Here is a 21,715-nt window from a genome sequence, read left to right as displayed (position 1 = left end):
TTAATATGCTATATACACGGGTCATAATCACAGGGTTGTTACTACTAAATTGTCAAATTTTAATCAGTAAGACCTTTTAAGATAACAATACGAATACTAAAAATCTGGACTTAAAATAAGGCGTATAGGTACAGTTTTCAATTTGTTAGCCGGCATGACTTAAAACAGCGAATCAAAGAATTCAACTTTATTTCGTACTAATATAGGACAATGCTGATGATTAAAAAAATACTCCATTCCAGGACCTTTCGTTTTTCAAATGATTAATATTACCAATTATTGATAAGTTCCAGTTCGACGGGTTCAAACAGAACTTGAGATTTAAAAGCAGAGAAAACTGTGTATCGTATAATCGGCATGACTTTATCAGATGACAATACTAATACTAATATAAAGCTTGCGCACAGTTATATACTTTAATTCAATCACGGACCCGCGATACCACGGGTGTGTTCTAGTATAATATATAAATGTTATACAAATACTATTAGTACTAAAGTAATTTAAAACAACAGACCAGTGTTATTGTATTGATAACAAATGAGTATATCACTACAATATAATAATTACGGTGAGGTTAAATTCTCTGTCATTTATCTATCATCAACACAGGTTCTTTTCATAGCATATATATATATATATATATATTAAATCTATGAAACTTAACCTTACTTTAAGGAATAGAGATACGAATTATTTTTCTGAAACAAGTGATTGTGGCCATCCACCAGAACTTGCGGTTATCCAATGTTTTAATCTTCCGTACTTCGATTTATTGGTGAAGTCAGACCAAGTGGACAAAGAAAACTACAAATCTTCAGCAGGCAACCGTCTCTAGTCTTGGATTCACGGGAGTCGAACACCCTGCCACATGCTGGCCGCGGTTAGTCAATTTGTATGTTTTTTTTTAAATATTCAGAAAAACGTTATACAAGTAGATCAGTGACATATAATAATAGACCACTTTCGAGTTCATCCGTCACCGGAAAAAACTCGTCAATTATACGCGCCTTTATCACCGTCATTTGTGCGTTTAGGGGCGTCGTCACTTCCTTCAAATGTTGAGCGAGTGGTTTGAAAACTATAATTCTTTATTGTACGAATTATTCGGCAAATTGAATTCTCAAAATTGATAACCAACACCGCTGTCATTAGGGAATTGTCAGTAAGTACCTACAGAGCAACCAATATTTCTACTTTATCCTGCACAAAGACGATCACTAAGACGCTTGATGAACGTAAATAGTGCAGGGATACAGGCGAGCCCCTCTATCTGGTAAATGACGTCATAAAGGCGTGCGTAATTGACGAGGTTTTGCCGGTGACGGATGAACTCGAAAGTGGTCTATTGTATTATATGTCTCTGAGTAGATCAAGTATGTTTTATCTTAACATCGTATATATGTCTTTGGATGGGATGATTTCATTGTACAAATACCTATTAAAGAGTGCTCCATAAATGTATGGAGGAGATTCACATTAAGATCAGATATGTAAGACATTGAACAATATGTAACCGGTTCTGTCCCTCTCCTGACATATCCCCATTCAATCTCACGATTTTTGATTTTTCCAATATTTCAGAATGTCACTATTAGTTGAATATTCAGACAGTGAAAGTGAAAGTGATGTTGATTCAGAATCAGAACAAGCAGTTTGTCCAAAGAAAATGAAATTCTCAGAAAAGACTGATAAGCTTCCAGATCCCAAAAGGTGAGGACAAATAAAAAAGAGTCTCTGTGCACAGGCACTACCCGTGCTGTCAATAGTATGAAAATACTGGCAATGGGAAGAAAGTAGTGTCCATATATCCCCCTAAAAAAGACACATAGATACTATTTTCTTCCCATTGCCAATATTTTTATACTATTACTATAATATACTTCCCCAAAGACTACATTTCATAACTGCACCCTAAAATTTTGTCAATATCTATAAAATAATGTACATGTCCAGAGAAGGACAAATGACAATGTCATGTTCATCATGTTCATACATGTATATCATCTCTAACGTGACAGTACCCAAATAGCACCTATTTTGATAGTTTTTTTAACTACGTTTTTTATGATCAAGACAGCAATATCCATATAGTGTTTATTTTGTAGCCCTATCCTTCATTATTATATAGGTACACCTTGTCGGTTAAAAGCTCATTAGAGCTTATGTTTATATACCATGCCGACGCTAAATAATAAAGCTTATTTTTTATTTACCCAAATTGCATCCATTCTTAAATTTGCATCGTCAAAAGTCGAGTAACAGAGCTTATGTTTATTTTTTTCAAATATTTTGAACAATTGGATATTTGTCCATGCTTACTCTTCATAATTTAAAAAATAAATACTTGAAACAAAATGTTTTTGCTAATTTTAAAAAGATGACATTTTCATGACGTGGCATGGCAACGTTATGGTGCATTTTGCTTTTTCAGTAAACACTTCATCTGTTGATAAATACTGTGAACGTTATGCATATACCAAAATATGTTAAGCTATGTTGAAAGACGTGCATAGTATCAAATCATAAAAATACAAATTGTTTAGTCTCTAGGAAATCTTGTAAGATTCCCTCTGCTATTTTTGCTAAATATGTGTAGTTTGGGTACTCGGTGCAATCTGGGTACCATTACGTTAACATCAAAGGTTTCATATAAACAGTCATTAAAAATCATCATGGTTTGTGTCTACCATCAGTGGCGGATCCAGAAATTTTCATAAGTGGGGGTCCACTGACTGACCTAAGAGGGGGCCCGCTTAAGTCACGCTTCAGTGATTCCCTATATAAGCAACCAATTTTTTTTATCAAAAAGGGGGGGCCTGGGCCCCCTGCAAACCCCCCCACCCCCAATCCGCCTCTGACCATGACAAATGATGAATGGTTTAAATTGAAATGATGAAGTGCAACCTTCCAACAAAACACCACCTTGGCTTCTCATTTGTTTTCGTAAGTCATGAATAACCTGAAAAAAGGTAATCTAAATCAACCGTTGTCACTGATTGTCAATCTGTGGTACTGTAATATGCTAACATATTATCTGTTTATCATTCTTATTAATGGATCTTTTATCAAAGTCTTTTAGTAAAATAATCACAGATACATTTACATGTAGTTTAATACCATTGCTTTATATCTTGTATACAGGCAACAGCTTCCCCTACCAGATTCCATTGTTAAGTTATTTGATAAAGAAGAGAAACATGAAGATGATTTAAGTAAACATGGCGGAAGAATTAGGACATTTTCTCATGAAAAAGGAAACTGGGCAACACTTGTGTATATCCCTTGTAAGTCTTTTTATACTATAGATGAGTGTTGGTCTTCATAACCATTTCTGTCCTCCCTTACATTTGAAATTAGATGTATACTTAACCCTTTCCTCCATAATGATGCCATTTGACGCCACCCCTTTACTCCATAATGACGCCTTTCGACGCCTGTGTAGTGCCTCAGTTGAAACGTATTACCTAGGATAAAACTTAATCAGACTTTTAAAAAATGTAACTAATATAAAAAGGATATTCATGAGAACATCTGACTGGAATTTCATTGATGAAAAATTTGTTTTCGCAATACTTTAAACCTGATGATTATTTTTCATTGAAAAAATCCTAAGCGAATCAAGTATGTAAAAAAAAGAATTCAATGGAGGAAAGGGTTAAGCAATGTTCATTCTACAAAAAGTTGAAGTTGGGACTTTTTGATATTTTTGTTTAATACTAAAAATGAAATAACAAATAACATACATGACATCTGTGTTTAAAATATTTTCACCAAGCATGACAGAAGAGAGATAACTCAATAGAATAAAAATTAATTTCATCTTTGATGAATGAGAAAGTAAATTCTTCAAATATGAAATAAACTAAAACATTTTAATGTCATTCTTTAATGTGGTAGTAATGAAAGGTCAAGATCATATTTATCATGAAGTAGTTAAACATATATATGAATACTTGTATTATAGTGATGAATATTGTACCTTTTTAACAAAGAAAACATGGCTAATCCTTAATAAATAAATTTGGTGTTTTTACTGTCTTCTGATTGGTTAAAATTATTAGTTTTATTTTCAATGTTGTCAATTTTGATGGCGACACACCCACTCTGACGTTGTGTATTCATACGCCAATATGTGTGTACGTTGTTATTGTTAATATGAATAATATAAAAAGTCCTTTGACTCTTATTTTTGACAGAAATTTATTTATAATGAATGGCAATAATTTATTTTGATTTTATTGAACCATAAAACTAATTTTTGACTCTTCACATTTTACATAATCCGCTTCGCGGATTATTCAATGTGAAGAGTCAAAAATTAGTTTTATGGTTCAATTAATTCAAAATAGATAATAGCCATTCATTAAATAAAAAAAAAGAGAACCGACTGAGGATCATTATAGTGCTTGTGAAACTCACCACTTACTGTTTACATGTTGTAGATCATGAGGATGTAGCATTAACAAAACTGAATAGTCAATACATTCCTAGGTCTATAAAAATGCACAATAATTAAAATATTTGAACAGAAGAAAAAGTGTCCAATGTACAATATTAATGAATAATTTTGACTGCTTCTTACATTTTTACGCAAGTATGTTAGTGACACTTACTGGTATTTACCAAATTTTGGTTTATTTTTGTACATGCTGAGTAGGTCCTGTTATTATGTTAATTTCAGATGAAGCTGACAACCACTTAACAGATATGGTTGAAGAACTACTTCTTTGTCTAAGACCTTTAGAATTTAACATGATGGAGGAATTCCATATGAGTTTATCAAGAACAGTCACAATCAGGCATCATTGGATACAGTCACTAGTAGACTCTCTACAGTCTAAAGTATCTCTCTTGTCTAGGTATTACTAAGTATATGTTTATCAAGAACAGTCACGATCAGACATCATTGGATACAGTCACTAGTAGACTCACTACAGTCTAAAGTATCTCTCTTGTCTAGGTATTACTAAATACATATTTTATCAAGAACAGTCACGATCAGACATCATTGGATACAGTCACTAGTAGACTCTCTACAGTCTAAAGTATCTCTCTTGTCTAGGTATTTCTAAATACTGTGGATTCATTTATTTTCATGGGTACCAATTTTCGTGGATTGATGAAAACTTGCATATTCGTGGATATGTAAATTCGTTGTTTTGGCAAATTGTGCATTAATTCCTTTAGAAAATCTGTATTTTGTTGAACACTTAAATTTGTGGTTCCCCTGTCCCCACGAAATCCACGAAAATTGGTATCCAAGAAATAATAATGAATCCACAGTACATGTTTTATCATATTAAAGAAAGATGTATAAATGGAAAAGATTAACTGTTTGAGAGGGGAACTGCTTCATACCTTATATGCAAATGTCTTGTTCAATTGACAGCTTTGGTGTCAATTACCAATAAACCTGATAAGGAAAACTATGACAAACAGCAACCAATCAATGACAACCAATTTTAGAAGTTTCTGTCTTTGGATGTGCACTTTAATTTAAACATATTTATTTATAGTGGATTGGGAAACATTTTTTGCAACTTATATTAATCCCTTTCCACTTTGTGGATGCAAGTGCAGCCTTGAAATCTTCAAAATCTACAAGGGTGTCTTTTATGAGCAAGAGATATGGCTCTCTCTTAACATTGGTCAGCCATTTATTGTCCCTTTCCGACGGACTACCATTGTTTCCTCAAGACCATACTCGCAAATGGTGTCAAGGAAGAGCTGAAAATTCAGTTCCTGAAATTTTTATCCTGGAACGGGAATAGAACCAAGAACCTTTGTGTTAGTAGTCTGATGCACTGACCACTACACCACAGCTCTCTATATGTGCACTTTAAGAATGTAGTGTGGTTTTATGCATGTCATACTAAATTGTTTGATATTTTAAAATTGGAAAAGGGTTAGACAAATTCCTGTAAACTTTTAATATGTTTTTGTTTTGTTTCAGTTTTCCATGTGAAATGACCAAGCTTAAATTTTATGTAAATGATGAAAAAACAAGGTAAGACATGTACACCCGATCCCTGCTTTGTAATGACAAGATACCAAAAAGAATGTTAAAAGATAGCCCAAAAAAAACATATTATATTGTAATTAATATTTTAGATAAAACTTTTTTCTTCTACAGAACTAATTTGAGATTCATTGCATTAATTAGGTACCTCTGGTGCTTATTAATAGTTTATCTTATGTTCATAAAAATTTGAGAATACATTTTGTACTTCAAAATACTTCAATAAACAATCATGACAATCAGCCATTGGAAATTTCAAAATAGAAACAGTGTATTTGAAGCATTTGTCATGATAACATGATAATTTTAGGAAAATTAACAATTTTGATGTAAAATGTAAAATGAATCCGGTTGTAATTTTAAAGACATTTAGTAAATGTGGTGATGATGAATACAAAAACAATATTTAAAGTAAAACTGCTATTCTAATTCTGTAAAATCAATTTAGACCATTTAACCTAAAGTAATTTAAAGTAATTTGATGACTTACAGCAAAGAGTTTACTCATGAAACTAATTCCTCTTTTTTTACTTTGCTAGATCCTTTCTTGCGATAGAAGTGGCCTCCATAACAAAGACATTATCAAAATATGTACAGGTGGTGGACACATGTTTTAAGGAGTTCAAGCTACAAACTTATTATAAGGTAAGCTGCTAACATTCTATAAGGTAAATATAGCATATTAATCTATTGCAATAAAAATTCATAATTTCAAATAAAATTTGTAGATTTAGCTAACTAAGTCCTTATATTTGTATAAAATAACATCCATTTATAGTGGAACATTGTTTTAACAATGAATTAGCTTCAATTAATATTCGCTTGCTAGTCCCTCTCTGTGATCACTAATAGATAACTCTGGCTCATTTCCCAATCAATCTGTCATGAAGGGAAGCAATTCCATAGCAAAAACTGAAATATATTGCATTGATTCATTTTGTAATTATTCAAAATTATATCAGAAACCTAAACATAATTATAAAAAAAATGAACCTGTTAAGGGGAGACAATTCTCGTATAACTTTTTCGAATTGGCACATAATACCACGGAATGTCACTCATCATACAAATGGCACATCCATATAATTAATTAACTGCGCAATCGTGCTCCACCTTCAATGATGATTCTGAATTATAAATATAACCAAAAGTTGTTTATCTATAGAAAGTGAAGACTTATGAAAGCTAACCCTCTGTAAAAATATTTTTTTGCACTTTTTTAAAATTTCCTCAAAAAAAATTCTCGAGCCACTTGACTTTCATAGCTCAAAATTAACGTTTTTACAGAATATTTGAATAAAGTAGTTACAGATTATTCGCTTCTCAAAGTGTAAGACGCAATAAAAATCGTATGCTTGCACAATATTACCGAAATACGGATCAATTAAGTCCTAAACATTTTGACATTTCTTCGTATATTTTTTATCGAAAACCAGTTTAAACAAATCCCAAGTACGTGTTAAGATCCGACTAAATACCTATTTTCCAATATGGTCAGGTAAAATTGCTAGTAAATATAGAAATAAAAAGATGAAGTATGATTGCCAATAAAAACAAAGTTCTTAAGTAAGCATACTCTGAGGCTTGTGATCTGCTGTACAACATAAAAGACTCGACAATTAAGAGTATAATGTATGAAACCTTTTCAAACAATGATAAATCTTGGAGTATGCAGCGAAAATTTATGCAGGATCAAATTTTCGTGTCCCTTAATCTCAGGCATAAATTACCTTAGCTGTATTTGGCAAAACTTTTAGGAATTTTGGTCCTCAATGTTCTTTAACTTCGTACTTTATTTGGCCTTTTTAAACTGTTTTGGAATCGAGCGTCACTGATGAGTCTTTTGTAGAAGAAACGCGTGTCTGGCGTATATACTAAATTTAGTCCTGGTGTCTATGATGAGTTTATTTAGCTGCCACAAACAAAGCGTAAATTGAACTTGTGAAAACCCCCAGATATAAGGTAGCTCTTATCGTTGCAATGAACACTCTATTTTTTCCCTGCCTTAATAAAATTTTGATTTGCTCCCTTTATTTGATTTATTTACATATTAATTATTCTTTTTCAGAACCCATCATTTCATATTAGTTTGGCTTGGTGTGTTGGTGATGTTATCTCTAAAATATCCAAAGAAAAGACTGAAGAATTAGAGGTGTGGATTTATATTCGATTCAATTCAATCTAAAGCTGTTTATTATTGATGAACAGCTTAAGATTATTCATGTAGCTTAAAGACAACTTATTTCATGCCTTTGAAACAAAAAGTATAAGGAGATGTTGGTTGAGACAATTACCAAACAAATAAAACACAAATTACCCCCATCCCCCTCCCTAAAAAAACATGAGCTAAAAATAACTTTTTAAGTTTTACTTGGAAATACGTGTGTATATTTCAGTCTATCTTATTGGTTAAGTTGTTAATGAGTTCCAATTTATGCCAAATGTCTTTATCAGAAGTATATACTACAGTCATTGGACGACTTTTGGGGTTTTATTTCCAATTTATTCTATGTAGCTTCATTTTTATGTTTATCCATATTGTTCAATGAGAAATATTACATACCTAAACAAAAATATGTTTATTTTATAAGAATATGAACCCTGGTATTTAAGTTTTTGACAAGCAACATATTTTGAACAAGCTAACGTTTGGCAGGAAGACATATGTTTAAACCTGCCACATTATTCATGTATGTGAATGTCCCAAGTCAGGAGCCTGTAATTCAGTGGTTGGCGTTTGTTGATATTTGTTTTTCGTTCATTTTTTAGCTCACCTGGCCCGAAGGGCCAAGTGAGCTTTTCTCATCACTTGGCGTCCGTCGTCCGTCGTCGTCCGTCGTCGTCCGTCGTCGTCTGTCGTCGTCCGTCGTCGTCCGTCGTCGTTAACTTTTACAAAAATCTTCTCCTCTGAAACTACTGGGCCAAATCAAACCAAACTTGGCCACAATCATCATTGGGGTATCTAGTTTAAAAAATGTGTGGCGTGACCCGGTCAACCAACCAAGATGGCCGCCACGGCTAAAAATAGAACATAGGGGTAAAATGCAGTTTTTGGCTTATAACTCAAAAACCAAAGCATTTAGAGCAAATCTGACATGGTAAAAATGTTTATCAGGTCAAGATCTATCTGCCCTGAAATTTTCAGATGAATCGGTCAATTTGTTGTTGGGTTGCTGACCCTGAATTGGTAATTTTGAAGAAATTTTGCTGTTTTTGGTTATTATCTTGAATATTATTATAGTTAGAGATAAACTGTAAACAGCAATAATGTTCAGCAAAGTAAGATCTACAAATAAGTCAACATGACCAAAATGGTCAGTTGACCCGTTTAGGAGTTATTGCCCTTTATAGTCAATTTTTAACCATTTTTCGTTAATTAAAGTAATCTTTTACAAAAATCTTCTCCTCTGAAACTACTTGGCCAAATTAATCCAAACTTGGCCACAATCATCTTTGGGGTATCTAGTTTAAAAAATGTGTGGCGTGACCTGGTCAACCAACCAGGATGGCCGCCACGGCTAAAAATAGAACAAAGGGGTAAAATGCAGTTTTTGGCTTATAAATCAAAAACCAAAGCATTTTGAGGAAATCTGACATGGGATAAAAATGTTTATCAGGTCAAGATCTATCTGCCCTAAAATTTTCAGATGAATCGGTCAATCGGTTGTTGGGTTGCTGCCCCTGAATTGGTAATTTTGAGGAAATTTTGCTGTTTTTGGTTATTATCTTGAATATTCTTATAGATAGAGATAAACTGTAAACAGCAATAATGTTCAGCAAAGTAAGATCTACAAATAAGTCAACATGACCAAAATGGTCAGTTGACCTGTTTAGGAGTTATTGCCCTTTATAGTCAATTTTTAACCATTTTTCGTAAATTAAAGTAATCTTTTACAAAAATCTTCTCCTCTGAAACTACTTGGCCAAATTAATCCAAACTTGGCCACAATCATCTTTGGGGTATCTGGTTTAAAAAATGTGTGGCGTGACCTGGTCAACCAACCAAGATGGCCGCCACCGCTAAAAATAGAACATAGGGGTAAAATGCAGTTTTTGGCTTATAACTCAAAAAACAAAGCATTTTGAGGAAATCTGACATGGGATAAAAATGTTTATCAGGTCAAGAACTATCTGCCCTGAAATTTTCAGATGAATCGGTCAATCGGTTGTTGGGTTGCTGCCCCTAAATTGGTAATTTTGAGGAAATTTTGCTGTTTTTGGTTATTATCTTGAATATTATTATAGATAGAGATAAATTGTAAACAGCAATAATGTTCAGCAAAGTAAGATCTACAAATAAGTCAACATGACCAAAATGGTCAGTTGACCCCTTTAGGAGTTATTGCCCTTTATAGTCAATCTTTAACCATTTTTCATAAATCTAAGTAATCTTTTACAAAATCTCCACTGAAACTACTAGGCCACAATCATCTTTGGGGTATCTAGTTTGAAAAATGTGTCCGATGACCTGGCCATTCAACCAAGATGGCCGCCACGGCTAAAAATAGAACATAGGGGTAAAATGCAGTTTTTTGCTTATAACTATGAAACCAAAGCATCTAGAGCAAATCTGACAAGAAGTTAAATTGTTAATCAAGTCAATATCTATCTGCCCTGAATTTTTCAGATGAATTGGACAACTGGTTGTTGGGTTGCTGCCCTCCAATTGGTAATTTTTAAAGAAATTTTGCCGTTTTTGGTTATCTTGAATACTATTATAGATAGCGATAAACTGTAAACAGCAATAATGTTCAGCAAAGTAAGATCTACTAATAAGTCAACATGACCTAAATGGTCAATTGACCCCTTAAGGAGTTATTGCCTTTTATAGTCAATTTTTAACAATTTTCATTAATTTGGTAAATTTATGTAAATTTTTACCAAATATAGTTCTCTGTTACTAATGGGCAAAGTTCATGATAGATATAATTGTAAGAAGCAAAATCGTTCAGTAAAGTAAGAACTTCAAACACATCACCATCACCAAAATACAATTTTGTCATGAATCCATTTGTGTCCTTTGTTTAATATGCACATAGACCAAGGTGAGCGACACAGGCTCTTTAGAGCCTCTAGTTTTATATAAATAAGGCAGTTAGCTTTCTTTTTTGAACTGTTTTACATTGTCATATTGGGCCTTTTATAGCTGACTATGCGATATGGACTTTGCTCATTGTTGGAGGCCAAACGGTGACCTTCAGTTGTTAATGTATGTGTCATTTTGGTCTCTTGTGGACAGTTGTCTCATTGGCAATCATACCACATCTTGTTTTTTATATATCACCTTACACAGAAACATTTATCTGATTTTGGACAACACATCTTTACCTTTTCTGATACATGCTATGTGCTGAGGTTAAAAGCTGTTTTCTTTTGTTTGATTTGAACCAGAGTTTGATTGAACACACACCCTTCCTCTCTCATGGCCAGTATGCTTCCTTCAGACACTTCCTTCCTCTCTCATGGCCAGTATGCTTCCTTCAGACACTTCCTTCCTCTCTCATGGCCAGTATGCTTCCTTCAGACACTTCCTTCCTCTCTCATGGCCAGTATGCTTCCTTCAGACACTTCCTTCCTCTCTCATGGCCAGTATGCTTCCTTCAGACACTTCCTTCCTCTCTCATGGCCAGTATGCTTCCTTCAGACACTTAGACAATTTTTTTTTTTTTTTTTTTCTCCAAAAATATTTATGTCAAATATAAGTACAGAGTATGAAAAGTGCCTTGACTTCAATCTTCAAACATCTTCTTATCTTAAAAAAATTTATAAATTCATGTTAAGAAAAAAAAGAAATTATTTAAAGTTTACACACTCTTTCATTGCAAAATAAGGAGATGTGGTGGTATCATTTCCTGTACCAAGTCAGGAATATGACAGTTGTTATCCATTCTTTTGATGTGTTTGAACTTTTGATTTTTGCCTTTTGATTTTGGACTTTCCTTTTTGAATTTTCCTCGGAGTTCAGTATTTTTGTGTTTTTACTTTTTTCATATGAGACAACTATCCACTGGGTATGTATATAACTAAAGATTATTATACCATCTTCAATGTTTAGGTGATTGATTGTAGTATGATTTACATCAAGTAGTAAATATTTCATGCTAGTTCAGGAGGAGAACAAAACAAGGAGGTTCTACAAAGGAGGGATCGTCCGGGACTACTGGTAAGGAATAAGGGTTTCCACTGAAAAATTATGAATCCAACAATCCACTTACAGACCAATCAATGATAAGCAAAACCCATATCAAATGAAAAGCCGAAGAAGTAGAAAAAGTAAAGCAATTCAAAAGGTCAACTCAAAGATTGATTTTACTAAATAACTTTTGACAAAGCCATGTTTTACTGTTATACAAACATACCAAATAGTGATCAATTTGTAGGATTTCCTTTGATGTATTTAAAGTAATCAGAAGTAAACTTATCTATTTAATTTGAATGCAAGTAATACAACTATGTCTGAAATTAATTAGCATATCAATCTTTAAGTGTTGACAAAGCTCCTCCATAACCTTTATTATTCTGTTTGATATTTTATTTTTAATCTTTCTTTTTAAAAGTGAGTGTTGTTTGAAAGACCATGCTATCAGCCAAGTGTTTGTTTTTAATGAAGTTAGCATCATCAATAATAAATATAAATTTGCTATTAATAACAGTAGTTTTTACAAAAATTTCTTTCTGAAATCTTTCTTTCTTAGATTTATATTCAAAAGCTAGATAAATCATTCACTTTGGTGAAGAGCTGTTCCATTGAAACATATATGGTACCCAGGGAAGGTACTTTAAAAACAGTGAACCATCTATTGAGACAAACTAAAATTTGCATTTTCACAATTGTAAAAACATAGAAAACAACCACCACTAGCTGAAATTTGGAAGTGCCTTCTCTGGGTCCAATGTAGGTTTTTATGGAACAACATGTAGTCTTAACACTAAGATGTTTACGATAGTTTATGCCCTACCTAAGAAAGTAGAGGGGCATTATGTTTTCTGGTCTATGGCTCTGTTTGTCTGTTTGTTCCTTGTACCGTCCGTCCGTCCCTTGTCCATTGTTCATCCTGTTTCAGGTCAAAGTTTTTGGTCAAGGTAGTTTTTGATGAAGCTGAAGTTCAATCAACTTGAAACTTAGTACACTTTTTGCTTATGATATGATCTTTTTAATTTTAAAGCTAAATTAGAAAATAATTGAATAGGGCATCCGTGTACTTTGGACACATTCTTGTTTTTGTCGAGCCTGCAACTTTTGTTGCAGAAAGCTCTACATAGGGATAGTGATCCTGCGGCGGTGGCTACGGCGGCTATGGCGGCGGCGGTGGCGGCGTTTGCTAACTTCTTAAAAGCTTTATATTTTAAAAGGTAGAAGACCTGGATGCTCCATACTTTGTATATAGATGCCTCATTTTACATAGTTTCCGTCAGTCACATGTTCAATTTCCTTGACCTCATTTTCATGGTTCAGTGACCACTTGAAAAAAAAGTTCATATTTTTTGTCATGTTGAATTCTCTCTTATTATAAGTAATAGGATAATTATATTTGGTATGTGCGTACCTTGCAAGGTCCTCATGCCCGTCAGACAGTTTTCACTTGACCTAGACCTCATTTCATGGATCAGTAAACAAGGTTAAGTTTTTGTGGTCAAGTCCATATCTCAGATACTATAAGCAATAGGGCTAGTATATTCAGTGTATGGAAGGACTGGAAGGTGTACATGTCCAACTGGCAGGTGTCATCTGACCTTGACCTCATTTTCATGGTTCAGTGGTTATTGTTAAGTTTTTATGTTTTGGTCTGTTTTTCTCATACTTTATGCAATAGATCTACTATATTTGTTGTATGGAATGATTGTAAGGTGTACATGTCTAGCGTGCAGATGTCATTTGACCTTGACCTCATTTTCAAGGTTGAGTGGTCAAAGTTAAGTTTTTGAGTTTTGGTCTTTTTATCTAATACTATATGCCATTGGTCAACTATATTTGGTGTGGTGTATGGAAATATTTTATGATCTATATGTCAGTTGCACAGGTTTTATTTGACCTTGACCTCATTTACAAGGTTCATTTCTCAGTGTTAAGTTTTTGTTTTTGGTCTATTTTTCTTAAACTATAAGTAATAGGTCAACTTTATTTGTTGTATAGAAGTATTGTTAGCTGCACATGCCTGTCTGGCATGGATCATCTGACCTTGACCTCATTTTCATGGTTCATTGGTCCATGTTTAGTTTTCTTAGTTAATGTTAAGTTTATGTGACAGTTGTAATAAAGCTTTATATTTTGGACTATCAATGTGATACTGTGAATTGTGAAATTATAGCGTGCATTTATTATTGTGATTTTGTCATTTTAGACTTAAATGCGATTTTAATTTTTACGATGTTGAGAAAAATCCTGCTAAATTCATGTAAAATATTTCAAAATGCGAGTTTAAATTATTGCGTTTACAATTCGCAATAATAAAAACCGCATTAATTTCTGAATTTACAGTAATCAATGATTATTGTAAAGAAGGCGAGACATTTCAGCGTGTGCACTCTTGTTTACTCATTCATGAATTATTTTTTGTGTATTCTATAGCTATTGTCTTGCAGTAGACTATGGGAGGAGTGATTTCTTTTTTACAAAGTTGCACAATAATCAGATGATTTTTAGTTGCAGTGTGAAATCTTTTCTAAGAATGAATAAAAAGTGAAAAAAATTTAACCACAATGTGCAATGATATTCAACAGACTAAACAATTACCTATTACACACTCAGTTTATTTCTTAATCTATTATTTTTACTTTTTGTGTAGAAAATATGGAATACCACTTGTGAAGAAAATCCTGAACTAAAATACTTTTATGCCAGAAAAGTCAACTGTAAGACAGGGAACAGGGTGTTTAGTTTTGATGTCACAGATACTTGATGGGGACCGTAATAAAGGGTTTTTGAAAAGACATTAAGAAAGAAGATTTTTCAAAATGAATACACACTGATGAATAATTTGCATTGTTTGTACAGCACTTATGTTATAGAAAAGAACTGGATTGTAGTAGAAAATATGTTAGCTTGCCAAGTTATCTATCATGTCTATGGAAAGAGCAAGAAATCAGAGGACAATATGTAAAATTTGCAGTCAACTGTTTGAAGTTTTGATTGGTTAAAGGACATAACTAAAAATATATTAAGGATCACAGAGATAGATTGATTTGACACTGAAATGATCTCATGTTTACTATCAGTTTTATAATGTGAAAACTGAAACACTACAGACAGAAAAGATTTGTCCTAAGTTTGATATGAATATATTATAAATAAAACTGAACTTCATATATTTAATTTGTACATTGAAATACGTTAAAATGGAAATAGCAACATATGTAGTGAAATTGCAACAAATGTTTCTGGAACTATTACTTTACTAAAAACATCTGACAAAACCCAGACTTAAAGTCCAACACGAAAAAGACTTCTCTCATTAGGCAGACTATATATAATTTGAGGAAACAAACAAGTCTTAATGTGTGTTAAACAAAAACACAGTATAGCAAGCTCACAAGAAAACAACTGGTATTTAATAACTAGAATAAAGAATCAAAATGTAGAAAGTGCTAGTGATGGCCTGTTTGAATTTAGACAGTTCAAGTGAGTAAAGTAGAAAAATAAAGAACAGTGGAGTGGTGACTTCCCTTGCTAGTATATATATATGATATATATACTTTTTTCAGTATAAAAGTGAGTGCATTATTTAATACAGTATTCTGTTTTTATGGTTTGTTTCAGATCTACAATGTATTGCATGTGATATCCTGTTATTCATCAATAATTTATGGTTTGTTTGGGTCACAAAATATATTTTTACATGTGAACTACTTGTTGTATAAAGTCCTTAAATTGCAACTCCCTTAACAATATTGTTTGTTCCTCCATCCGTTTGCCCCCTTCAGGTTAAAGTTTTTGGTCAAGGTAGTTTTTAATCAAGTTGAAGTCCAATCCACTTGAAACTTAGTACACATGTTTCCGATGATATGATCTTTCTAATTTCAATGCCAAATAAGAGTTTATCCCAATTTATCACAGTAGAACATAGAAAATGATATTGCAAGTGGGGCATCCGTGTATGGACACATTTTTGTTCATTGTAAGACTGTCATTTCCTTAATTCACGTTTTCAGGAATTGAAATTTATAATAGCAAATGAAGAGTCTGATGTAGACCAGAGTTTTTTTTTTATAGTATTGTAGTGTACACTATTTCAGATGTAATAAAATTTTGGTAGAACAAGTTTAAGTTGTTAGTATCAAAAAACATATTTTGATATAGGCTTGGCCTTTATAAATTCTATCTTTAAATGAATGATATGCATCATTTTGTGTCAAAGTGAGTGGGGGGAGGCAATCCTCTGATCTATGATCAAGGTGGATAGATGATATATACTTCATAAATTATTTTAGTTTTATAGTGGACCTTTGGCCAATGCACTAGTAAATAACACAATATATGCTATTATTTAAAATAAAAATATAACACTCCTAGAAAAAAGCAAATGATTTATAGTGAGGTTGTCTGAATCACTGTGACCAAAATTATTTACCTTTATAACTTATACAAGAGTAAACATCATTAATTCATTTCAGTTGAGCTATTAAAAGAATACCACCTACATGCATAACAATTGTTGAAATTTATATCCATTGAAACATATTTTTTATGCATTTTAATTAATGTGCATGTAAAAATAAAGAATTAAATGAACATGATATTACATGTAAGTTCAGAGAAAGACAAGTTGAATGAAGAACTTGGAAAATGACAAATTGAAGGAAAGATGAGAAGTAATTTTATTAAGTAGGGGGAAATATTTAAAGAAAACAAGTCGTTATTTCTAACATCATAGATATTTTCTTGTGTCTTTAACATTTCACAGCTCCCCATATCTGATGTTTTGATCTGTTCTGCAGTACAAATGTGTCAAGATATATATATTTAAATTTTAATTGATAAAAATGTTCAAATTGAAATGAAGCATCATACTAGGATATATAGATGTACAAAATGTAATATGCTATAGAAAGAAAGAAAACTGCAAGCATACTGACTAGTAGACCTGGTAACTTATGTATCTTTTATTCTTTGATGGTTTTTGTCGTGCCTGCAACTTTTGTTGCAGAAAGCTAGACATTGGGATAGTGATCCGTTGGTTGCTACGGTGGTGTTAGCTTTCTTCTAAAAAGCTTTATATTTATGAAGGTGGAAGACCAGGATCTTTCATACTTTGTATATCAATGCCTCATGTTACCAAGTTTCCGTCAGTCACAAGTCCAATGTCCTTGACCTCATTTTCATGGTTCAGTGACTACTTGAAAAAAAGAGTTAAGATTTTTTTTTATGTTAAATTCTCTTTTATTATAAGTAATAGGATAACTATATTTGGTATTTGGTACCTTGAAAGGTCCTCATGTCCGTCCTACAGTTTTCACTTGACCTCGACCACATTTCATGGACCAGTGAACAAGGTTAAGTTTTGTTGGTCACATCCATATCTCATAATAAAAGCAATAGGTCTAGTATATTCAGTTTATTGAAGGAATGTAAGGTGTAGATGTCCAACTGGCAGGTGTCATCTGACCTTGACCTCATTTTCATGGTTTAGTGGTTAAAGTTAAGTTTTTGTGTTTTGGTCTTTTTTTCTTATACTAATTGCAATAGGTCATCTATATTGGTGTATTGAAATATTTATGATCTATTTGTTAGTCACATAGTGTTTTTTTTACCTTGACCTCATTTTCACGGTTCATTGCTCAGTGTTAAGTTTTTATGTTTTGGTCTGTTTTTCTTACACTATTAGAAATAGGTCAACTATATTTGTTGTATGGAAGAATTGTTAGCTGTACATGCCTGTCTGGCATGGTTCATCTAACCTTGACCTCATTTTCATGGATAATTGCAATTGGTCAATATTTAGTTTTCTTGGTTAAGTTTATGTGACAGTTGTAATAAAGCTTTATATTCAGGACTATCAACATAATATCAATGATTAGTAAAAAAGGCGAGACACTTCAGCGTGTGCACTCTTGTTTTTAACCACTGGTGGATACTTCCCTTTTAAGGGTGTCACTAGCCTATATAGCTAGAAGACAGAACTTCTGTGTTGACATGAATTATCATTGATGTGGTCATAAGGTTGCTGTTTACCAAACTTTGAATTGTTAGAAATACCTAGGATTTTCTACTGAGGAATAGGTGATCTTAACTATATCTGGTAAGCCTTTAAGAATGTTGAGTCTTCAGTGCTCTTTGGCTTTATACTTGGTAACTCCTTTCATCCTATTTTTATTCAAGAGTCACTGATGGGACTTTGTTCCTCTGCTATTTTATATTTAATCAAATTTAATTTATAAAAATCAAAGAAAGATGCACATGCTCTGGACATATTAAAACACAAAACCATGTTAAAAAAATATACAATTGGTTTCATTTTAGAACCTACCGCATTTACTTAAACTATGCCATGAATAAATAATACTATAATTATACTTGTTTTGAGTAATAAAGAACCCTATCAGATATACAAAAAGAGTTTTGCAGAAAACTTCACACATTTGAATTTTATCAGCCACAATTGATACTATGGTGGTTGGTGAACACCATACTGAATTTTCAATACTGCTGAGCCAGCAAGAAAATTATCTGTAAAATAATAAGATACAGAAGAATATATTTCCATAAGTTTACTTTTCATATCATGCCAAATACTAATTAAAATTTCCAAATTACCATGACCCAAACACAAATCTATCCGCACTGATCTGTGTCCACACTTACAATGGAAGAAAAGAAGTATATTTATTATTACAATGTTATTGCAATGAAAGTTCCATTGGTTTGACTGCACGTCTTTGAGTGTCATGGCTAACAGGAGTTTATTTTCAAGCATTCTGAGGAAAGGAGGAACAAATGTTTGAGGAGTTAATTTTTTTGTTAATTTCAGATATTCAGTGTTATACTTCGTATGATTATCATGATATGAAAATTATTATATAAATGTTCATGGTAACTATCAAAATTGCTCATTTAGGTTGAATTAAAATGTCATTATTGGTTTTCAATTTTAAAACCATCTTTTCTCTGTTGATAGACAGATCAATATATCGGAATTTTAGCTGTAGAAAATTTACGAAATTGATTTTGAAATGAAATAGATTGATTTTTAAATTATTAACTTAAAAAGAACACTAGGTTTTGATACTGGTACATGTAAGGGGAAGAAAATCCTTTATTTTAATATAAATTTTACTGCGAGATGTCCCAAATGTGCGTCGAATCGGATGTTGAAATTACTTCATGTATGTGTCTGCTAATAATTAACCTACTAGTATGATTTTTTTTAAAGCATTATGTACTTGGTGTGAGCAGAGACATATACAATTATATGTCTCTGGTGCGAGTGAGTATTTTTTAGAATAACTTTATACTGGATACAGACACTACACGCATTTGTATCATTACAAATAAGATAAAAGGAGCCATGTGAAAAAGAAATGCTTGCGTGACATTTTTTTTATCTGATTCCGACCAGACTAGTTTACTTTGCGGAGTTGTAAATTTCAAAATAAAACCATCAAAGCTAGATATTGAAACAACCAGAGCGATCGAAGACATAATGGTAATCTAGTCAGTACGGTAATGTGAAAATAACAGTTAATAAAAAACTTGGACATATATATTGACTATTGTATAAAGTCACAGTTCAAACAAATATTGAATAAAACCAATCTATAATTCGGAAATTGATCACCAATATTCATCTTTGGACTATTGTGTGATCACCAAACCATCTTTAGACTATTGTGTGATCACCAGTCCGTCTTTAAACTATTGTGTTATCACCAGTCTGTCTTTAGACTATTATGTGATCACCAGTCCGTCTTTGGACTATTGTGTGATCACCAATTTATCTTTAGACTATTGTGTGATCACCAATAAATCTTTGAACTATTGTGTGATCACCAGTCCATCTTTAGACTAGCGTGTGATCACCAATCCATCTTTCAAATTGGACTATTGTGTGATCACCAGTCCATCTTTAGACTATTGTGTGATCACCAATCCATCTTTGGACTATTGTGTGATCACCAGTCCATCTTTAGACTATTTTGTGATCACCAGTCCATCTTTGGACTTTTGTGTGATCACCAATCCATCTTTGGACTTTTGTGTGATCACCAGTCCATCTTTAGACTATTGTGTGATCACCAATCAATCTTCGGACTATTGTGTTATCACCAGTCCATCTTTGGACTATTGTGTGATCACCAGTCCGTCTGTGGACTACTGTGTAATCACTAATCCATCTTTAGACTATTGTGTGATCACCAATCCATCTTTGGACTATTGTGTGATCACCAGTCCATCTGTGGACTATTGTGTAATTACTAATCCATCTGTAGACTATTGTGTGATCACCAATCCATCTTCGGACTTTTGTGTGATCACCAATCACTTATGAACCCGACAGTTGTTACAAGTGGAGCAGGATCTGTTTACCCTTCTTAAGTACAAGAAAATCGCCCCGAGTTTTGATTCGATTTGTGTTTCTTTGTCTATAGTTTTCTATGCAGTGATTTGGGGACGTGTTTATCGTTAGTCTATTTTTGTCAATTTATTTAGATTTCTTCGTCGTGGATGTTCCCATGCTATCTTCTGCCCTTTGTAATGATAATTTGACTTGCTTGGTAAATGGAAGGACGTTAACCTGTTAACAGATAGGTATAGTATAACATAATCGAAAGTCCCTCCTGAGGGTACCAAGGAGGGCGGTTCAGCTGTACATGTGTTAAAGAGTTCCAATCTGTCGCTGTTCTTGATGAAACTAAACACTCCAAGTCAGTGATATTTGCTGAGTATTGTCGGAACTTCTTGGTGTAAATGTTGATCTTGTTCTCTTTGACATCAGTGTTAGATGATTGTCGCATTCTATGTCAACAAGAACATTCAACACTTTGTAAAACATTGTCCCTTGTAGATTCTTCATCCTGTCTTACGATGACTCAGAGTCAAGTTCTTCCAGACTACTATCATACCACTGATGTTTCGATAGATATTGACTGCACAACAGACAGCTCGGCGCCGGATCATCTAAACTTGTTCACCTGCTCGAGGTTTTCAGATTTTAAAGACACACCCATTTTTTTAATGAAATAATTGTAGAAAAGAACCTTTTGTGGATGTGCTATGAAGGCGCATATGTATAATCAGCAAATGTACTTAAACGTCACTAGCAGATGTAGATTTTATGCTCCTACTCCAAAATGATGTGAAGTTTGTAGGATATGTTCACCAAACAGCTAACAGATTAGGTTACAGATGCATCTGGGGCTTGGTATGTGTCAATTTGTATACCAGAATCAGGTCACTCTAACCATTGAGTCATCTAATAATCAAACCATGTCTGATTTGCCTCCTGTATAACTCTAGTACCATAGAACTTAGACTGACCAAACTTAATATGCGGATTTGAGAAAGAAAAATGTGACGCTGTCCAAATGCATGACCACTCAAGCTACTCCGCCAGTATGGGTGTCCGGAGATTATATTTGTGTCTCAGAGTACTTGCCGTTTTTAATACATGTACCTCATTGTTGTATTTTGAAAATATAGATACCGGCAATCACGATTCTTCTTGTTTTCAGACGATATACAAGCTGGATACATTGTTC

General features: G+C 33.0%; 1 protein-coding gene across 1 annotated transcript; it reads left to right on the top strand.

Moving 5' to 3' along the window:
- The first annotated feature begins 1,504 nt into the window (after positions 1-1,504).
- LOC134721796 (U6 snRNA phosphodiesterase 1-like) lies at positions 1,505-16,661 on the top strand. Its single transcript, XM_063585020.1, has 7 exons — positions 1,505-1,713; positions 3,145-3,287; positions 4,685-4,862; positions 5,957-6,010; positions 6,562-6,667; positions 8,091-8,174; positions 14,809-16,661. Exons 1-7 carry the CDS (start codon positions 1,586-1,588, stop codon positions 14,920-14,922), a joined length of 807 nt encoding a protein of 268 aa, XP_063441090.1. The 5' UTR covers positions 1,505-1,585; the 3' UTR covers positions 14,923-16,661.
- Positions 16,662-21,715: the final 5,054 nt, after the last annotated feature.

Source organism: Mytilus trossulus, chromosome 6 (assembly GCF_036588685.1).
Source record: "Mytilus trossulus isolate FHL-02 chromosome 6, PNRI_Mtr1.1.1.hap1, whole genome shotgun sequence".
Taxonomy (NCBI): Eukaryota; Metazoa; Mollusca; class Bivalvia; order Mytilida; family Mytilidae; genus Mytilus; species Mytilus trossulus.
This window is presented reverse-complemented; position numbering and strand designations above follow the sequence as displayed.